Here is a 6,398-nt window from a genome sequence, read left to right as displayed (position 1 = left end):
CGTGCAGTCTGCGAGGACCTCTCCCCCAAGCCGGGGGGCTGACGGCTGACAGCTGATGGCAGCGCAGCCACGAAGGCAGCAGAGGTACTACGGGCGGTGGCGGGAGGCCGGCAGGGGACTCAGCCTCCAGCCCACAGCCCCGCGCACCTCTCCCTGCCCTGCGGGCTTGGGCTGGGGCACCGCTGCTCTCAAGCAAGCACGTGGCAGTCACCCATGTCAGGCCAGGGGGAGTGATTCAGGGCACCCTCGCCAGCCCGCGGGCAGCAGCAAGCCCTGGCCAGAGCACTGGCCTTCTGAAAGGCATCTGGCTTTGGCTCCAAGTCGGCCATGGAAGTAGAAGCCACCCAGCCCCAGGCACGACCTTTCAGTGGTTTGTTACCCCCATGGCATCTTAGTTCTAGCATGATCCTGTCTGCAATGGTCTGTGGGATGAGATGGGTTGTCCCATAGGGGACAACCCCTGCTTCCTGCATACGAACCAGCACCCAGCGACCAAGCCTCCACGAGCCTGCCCGTTCCTAACGAGCTGGGCAGGTCAAGCCCCTGGCAGCTCCCACTGGACAAGCCCCAACCATCCTCGCTGCCCTGTTGCCATCCTGCCTGAAGCATGGGCACTGCAGCTAGGCCCCAAATCATTGCTGTGGCTGCACCTGAGCCAAGCCTGGGGCCACAGAGCCTCCCCGCTGCTCCCTCCACGAGCCTCCCCTCTTGCCGTGCTCAGAGCCTGCAGCTGCCTGCCTGACCCCAGCACCGGGCTGCAGCCTGGCCCCGCACCGCTGCTCCCCAGGCTGCCTGGCCCTGGGGTCTGTGCAGCCCAGGAGCCCCCCACCCAGCTGGGCCCCAGGCCAGCGACCCAGCAACCTCTGGCTCACATCCTGGCTGGCAGCTGCCAATTGCTTCATGAACTGCTCCCTGCCAGCCCCACAGACTCCAGCAGGGCCCTACTGACACGCACAGCACCTGCCCTTGTTCTCCGAGGGCTCCCCCGAGCCCCTCTGCACGATGGCCTGTCCCCTCCGCCGTGCACTGCTCCCCCGATCTCTGCCCTCAGCAGACCCAGGTGTGGCTGGGTCTGTTTCCCTGTGCGTCATCAATAAAACATTAAACAGCACTTTGTTCCCTGCTTCCCTTGGACGAACCAGGCACACAGAGCTGCTCGTGGCTCTCATGGCTTGGGCTGTCTTCCAGCTGCCCCCAGCTCTTTCCTGCAGGTCAGTGCCTCTAGGAAGTGCAGACACTTGAACCAGATCCCCGCACCCAGCAACGCTCTCTCTCACGCTCTCAGCATGCCCTGCCCGGGAATGCTGCTTCTCCTTCCCAACTGTTACCCCTGCTGTGGCCTGTGCAAGGCGGGCTCGTGTTGTCTCATTACAACCTGCCCTAAGCCTGACTTGTGCATGCACTGGAGACAGTGATCGATAATGTGCATTAATATAACACAAGGAAATGAAAAAAAAAAAGGGGGAATGTTGTAACCAGATGCATTAGATGCCATATTGTTATAAATAGATATATTTTTGTTAAAGTGCTTAAATAATTTGTAAGAACAAAACAGCCTCCTCGGAGAAAACCATAAACAAAGGTAAAGGAGAAATAAGCCAGTGTTAAACAGCAGTCCCCAATGGGGAAGGAAAAAGAAACCTTTACTTTCCCAAGGATATAAATCCCAACTAATTAACAGCTTCCGAGTCCACAAAAGATCTGGTTCAATCCAGTTCCAAGAGTTTTAGCGAAACAAACACACTTACACAAAACTAATCGGAGACCATTTCTAAGAATATTAAAACTAGCCATCTATAAAAATTGGGCATAGGCTGGAAGAAATGTCGGACTTCTTCACAGCTCAGAAAAAAAGAGGAACCAACAAGCGTTTGCTATTGTGTATCCTAATAAAGCTCGAGTTGTGACTGGAACGGTCTCACCGGCCAATAGGGTGACCTCACGCACAGTTAAAATTTGAAGTAACACTGCTGCTGCCCGGCTGTTCCCCCTGCTCACTCGCACGTGGCTGGTGCCCTGCTCGCTCCGGCCCTGCTGTCGCCCCCTGCTCACACCCGGCTGTTACCCTCTGCTCCTACTCTGAGGTTCTTGCTCTTCTCCTTGGCTCCAGCCCCCTGGAGCTCACATCCAAGGCTCCCCCCACCCCCAGCTCTGTCTCATGGTGCGCATGCACCTGGCCAGCCCATTCATGCCAACAGACTGAAACCAGCAGATCTATCTCACTGTCTGACCTGTCCTTTGTGCAACATTGCTTGCCCAGAGCCCACACTGTGCTCCTTCCACCGGGGTTACTAACAGCTCCTACCCAGCACATCTGCAGGCAGCAGCCCAGGCACGGCACTGCCAAACTGAGCCTCGGGGGGGTGGGGGGGTGCCCTTCCTGCTCCCACAGGATCTAACAGCATCCCCATGCTCTGTGCTGGTGGGAGCCTGACCAGGGCAGGCCGTGCTGGCAACATGCATCACTGTTCAGCCCACCCCGTGCCACCCAGGAGGGCCTTGTGGAGGTGACACCGAGAGTCAGGGCACACGGTGCCAGGGGACCCACCAGAGGTGACGTCGTGGCCAATGCCCTGGACCGAAAGCACTGCGCCCACAATGCCGTTGTTGTTCTCATCTAGCACCATCCCTTTGATGCCCTGGTGAACCTGCAGACAGACAGATAGGCAGATGCAGGTTAGCGCCTCTCCCCTCCCTCGAGAGCAGAGTGCTTGGCCCCGTCTGGGAGCGAGGACATTGCTCCAGTCCCCTCCCCTCCAAACAGGGTCAGCTGGCGGAGATGGGTCGTGGGTGTAAGCACTGCAGGGAACCTGCAGGTGGGAACAGGAGTTGTAGGAGTGATGATTTTAAGGGCAAAAGCCAGGAAGCTCCATGTGCTGGGCACACAAGCACAGTGCACCAGATGGCTGCCAGTGGCAGCACTGAATACGGGCACCTAATAAAGCTCCCGGCGCTGCAGTCCTTTTGCTAGCGCACAGAGCTCCGAGCATGAGATAGCAGGAGCCCGCCTGCCCGTCTCCCAAAGCACCAAGGGAGCCAGCTCCGGTTTATGCCGAGAGGCTCCCTCCCTACCCCACGTCCACTGTCCCCCTACCCCCTTGAGCTCTGGCCCCAGGTGCTCGGATGTGGGGGGAGCTGGGGCTGGGCAGGTGCTCTCAGCCCCACAGCACGGGGCCAGGGCTCACACGGGCACTCCACCTCTTCCATGAAGGCGACCAGCGCCTCGCGGTTGGCCAGCCACTCGCGCTCCAGGTCCTCCTGGGGCGGGAACTTGTTGCAGCTCAGCTCCAAGGTGATCTCAAAGCAGTTGGTATAGAGGTAATTGAAGTCCTGCATGCCTGAGAGGAGAGAGCAAGGACACAGCCAGGCCCACCCGGGCACGTGACACCCCCTCCCCACCCACCTGCCCTCCTCTGCCGACGGCCAGCAGCCCTGCCCTGTCCCCCAGCCCCTCCTGCCCGCGCATGGCAGCCCCTTTCTGGGACAGGTCTCTTGTCCTGACAGGCAGAGGATTCAGTCCTGGGGATGGGACTAGGTCAGTGGTTCTCGCCCTGTTTAGAAACGCCAGCTCCGAGCACTCACTCATTGTTTAAGGAAAAACACGAGAGGTTCTTCTGCCGTGATCTGCTCAGAAAGCTGCGGCGGGGCAGAGGGCTCCTGGCACAGCCCTGCCCGACACTCTCCCCGGGGAAGCGCAGGCTAGACAGTCGTCGCGAGGTGGACACATGGTGTCACGGCACTGGAAGGCCTAAGCCATCCCTGTCCAGCCTCTTCTTGAAAAACCTCCCACAAGGACCCCTGCACTCCCCTGGGCACCTCCGGCACAGCCCCACTGCTCCGACATGGGATAAGCAAAGGGGTTTTTATTGGACCAACTGCAAAGTTGAGAGAGATGCTACACAAGCTTTTGGGCACCTGCTGTCCTTCCTCAGGGCTGGGAAAGAAAGACTCAGAAACAGTCTAAGCTAAATACCAGGTAAAGCAACGGCTTGTGTTCAAGGCCACTTGTGACAGAAACCAGGCACTGACAGGTGGGAGGGCTTTGCTGAGACCTAACTGGAAGCTACTTTACTGCCACTTAAGGTGCCATGTGGCAAGGACCAACAGTAGCTCCCCCTCTTTTATGGCTGCAAAATCTCCAAGTTGCCCATGCCCTTTGCTCTCCACCTTCCTACGGCTGCCCCGCCGCCGTCTGAACATGCAGAGCCTCGCACTGCACACGGGGCCTGGCCAGCACTGAGCAGAGCGGCACTGTCACCAGCTCAGTCTGTGCCTCACGCTCCGTTAATGCCACTCACCACGCTGCTGCCTCGCGTTGAGTCAGATGCAGCAGGCCCAGGCCCTGCCCAGCAGCGCCGTGGCCCAGACACTCATCTCCTGTTCCATGTCTGCGCTTCCCTGCACTCCTGTCTGAGCACCCGTGCCCTCTCCCCACTGCTCTGTCCATGCCTCCCCCCCAGCCTATGTCCCTTCCCAGGCCTTGCTTGTCCCCTTGTCCCTTCTGCAGCCCAGCACCCCACCCTCCCAGCCCTGCATACACCCTTCACCTCCATCCCCAGCCCCACCTTTGCTGAGAGAATACCAGGATGCCCCGTTGGTGATGCCATCTGCAAAGTAGTCTCCACAGTTCCAGCCCTGATGCATCCAACCATGGGCATAGGAATAGGTCTTTGCCAACTGCAGAGAGAGCCCAGGTGGGTCACAGCTCCAGCGCTGCCCTGAGCTCCTTGGTCCCTTATCCCCTGCACACAGGGGACCCTCAGGAGTCGCAGCAGTGCTGCTAACCCTGAGAGGGGGCAAACAGGCCCAGCCCAACCCCTGTTCCTCCCATCACCAGCACAGGAGCCCTGCCCTAGCCCCCCCCTCCACAAGGGCTGCCCCCAGCAGGAAGCCTCTGGGGTCCCGATGGGCACAGGGAGCTGCAGCACCCCCAGGAGAGCGAGTGGGGGGTCTTACTGCACAGCCAGGGCTGTCCACATCTGCCCCAGGGGGATGCGTTTCTGGGGGACTAGGGGCAGGTGGGGTGAGCCCTGGAAGACAGGTGGAAAGAGAGCAAAACAGCAGCACCAGGGCGAAACACTGTCCCAGGCCCTTTCCAAGGGGAAAGCTGTGTCCTCGCAGGAAACCTCCATCAGAAATGAGGACGGAGGCCCTTGGGCTGAGGCAGTGGCTCAGACACTGCTCCAGATTGTCCCCTCACACAAGGGACAGCTGGGTTCAGATGCCCCAAGTCCCCTTGGCTGCATTGCAGGTCCTCAAGCCACTGGCAGCCAGCTCCGTAAGCCTCTGGGGCCCAGCTCTCGTGGAACTCCCCTACCCTCGAGCCAAGCCGTGGGCTCCCCAGACCAGAGCAGAGCATGCTCCTGGCCGCCTTCTTGTGCTCAGGGTCCTGGTCTAAGCAATGGAGCCAGGACGGCTGCTCCCCGGAGGCCTCTATGCTGCTTTGCTTCCTAAGGGGTGGGTGAGGCTGATCGAGCTGCTGACTGCTGGGACATGCTAACAATCAGATGCATGGGCACTGGCAAGGGAGGTTGCAACCTCAGCCCATGCCTGGCTCTCACCCACCCCCTGCTGCCACTTGCTCTCCCGATGGGGCTCAGTTCCAGCCAAATCACTCGCCCCCTTTCCCCCAGCCCTGCACTGCCACCAGGCACCTGTCTCCCCTAGAGCCCCACATGCATGCTGGCATGGACGTGCACTACAGTGCTTCCCCAGTGCTGCAAGGGGGGCTCCAGCAGCCATGCAGCACATCTGTGGAGAGCCTGGGCTGGAATAGCAGGGGGCTGCAGGGCAGGACACAGGACACTGGCACAGCAGGCGTTCGAGGTGCTGCAGCCTGGCGAGCACAGGGTGCGGGCCCCATGAGGAGCCCCTACGTGTGGGAGTGGTACCGACCATGCCGTCGGCAGCGCTGCGGGGCACCGCTATGCCCTGCCCTGGCCTGGCCTGCCCAGCTCCGCCGCACTCCCTGCCCCCCACAGCCCCGGCCCAGGGCTGCCCGCACCAGGCCCCGCTCACCTTCTGGAACAGCTTGTCATCGGGTGTGGGTGTGTTGGTAGTGGTCCACTGGCCACGCACCCGCTGGCTGTGCGACTTGTCGTAGGGGTAGTTGGCCACCACGGCGCCACCGTGCAGGTTGGCTGAGAGAACGAAGTTGTAGCTGCTGATCCACTGAATCACAGCCGCTGTCTCCGGTTCCACCTGCCCAGAGAGGGGCGGCAATGAGGGGCCGACCTGAAGCGCGTGGCAGTGGGATGGGGGACACAAGGCACCCCAGAACTGCCTGGGGCCTGGATGGGGCTTGTTGGCGTGTCTATGGGGCATGTCCTTTCCTGGCCTGCTTCCAACCCTCCCTCCTCTGCTCCCCCCACATCCTGACTGTGGCCAGGCCCTGCCAG

General features: G+C 60.6%; 1 protein-coding gene across 3 annotated transcripts in view; it reads right to left on the bottom strand.

Moving 5' to 3' along the window:
• CPN1 (carboxypeptidase N subunit 1) overlaps positions 1 to 6,398 on the bottom strand; it is an 18,180-nt gene that overhangs the window by 6,174 nt on the left and 5,608 nt on the right. For 2 of the 3 annotated variants that reach the window (XM_006038082.3, XM_025194557.1), the window contains exons 4-7: positions 6,019 to 6,201; positions 4,566 to 4,677; positions 3,199 to 3,338; positions 2,549 to 2,648 (exon numbers count right to left, since the gene is read on the bottom strand). In XM_006038082.3, the coding sequence (XP_006038144.1) occupies positions 2,549 to 2,648; positions 3,199 to 3,338; positions 4,566 to 4,677; positions 6,019 to 6,201 (535 nt within the window). The remainder of the gene's footprint in view (positions 1 to 2,548; positions 2,649 to 3,198; positions 3,339 to 4,565; positions 4,678 to 6,018; positions 6,202 to 6,398) is intronic. The other variant, XM_025194558.1, reaches the window with a different exon arrangement.

The sequence above is a fragment of the Alligator sinensis genome, unplaced genomic scaffold (assembly GCF_000455745.1).
Source record: "Alligator sinensis unplaced genomic scaffold, ASM45574v1 scaffold683_1, whole genome shotgun sequence".
In the NCBI taxonomy this organism is placed as follows: domain Eukaryota; kingdom Metazoa; phylum Chordata; order Crocodylia; family Alligatoridae; genus Alligator; species Alligator sinensis.
The sequence above is the reverse complement of the archived record's forward strand: the minus strand, read 5'-3'. Positions and strand labels throughout refer to the sequence as shown.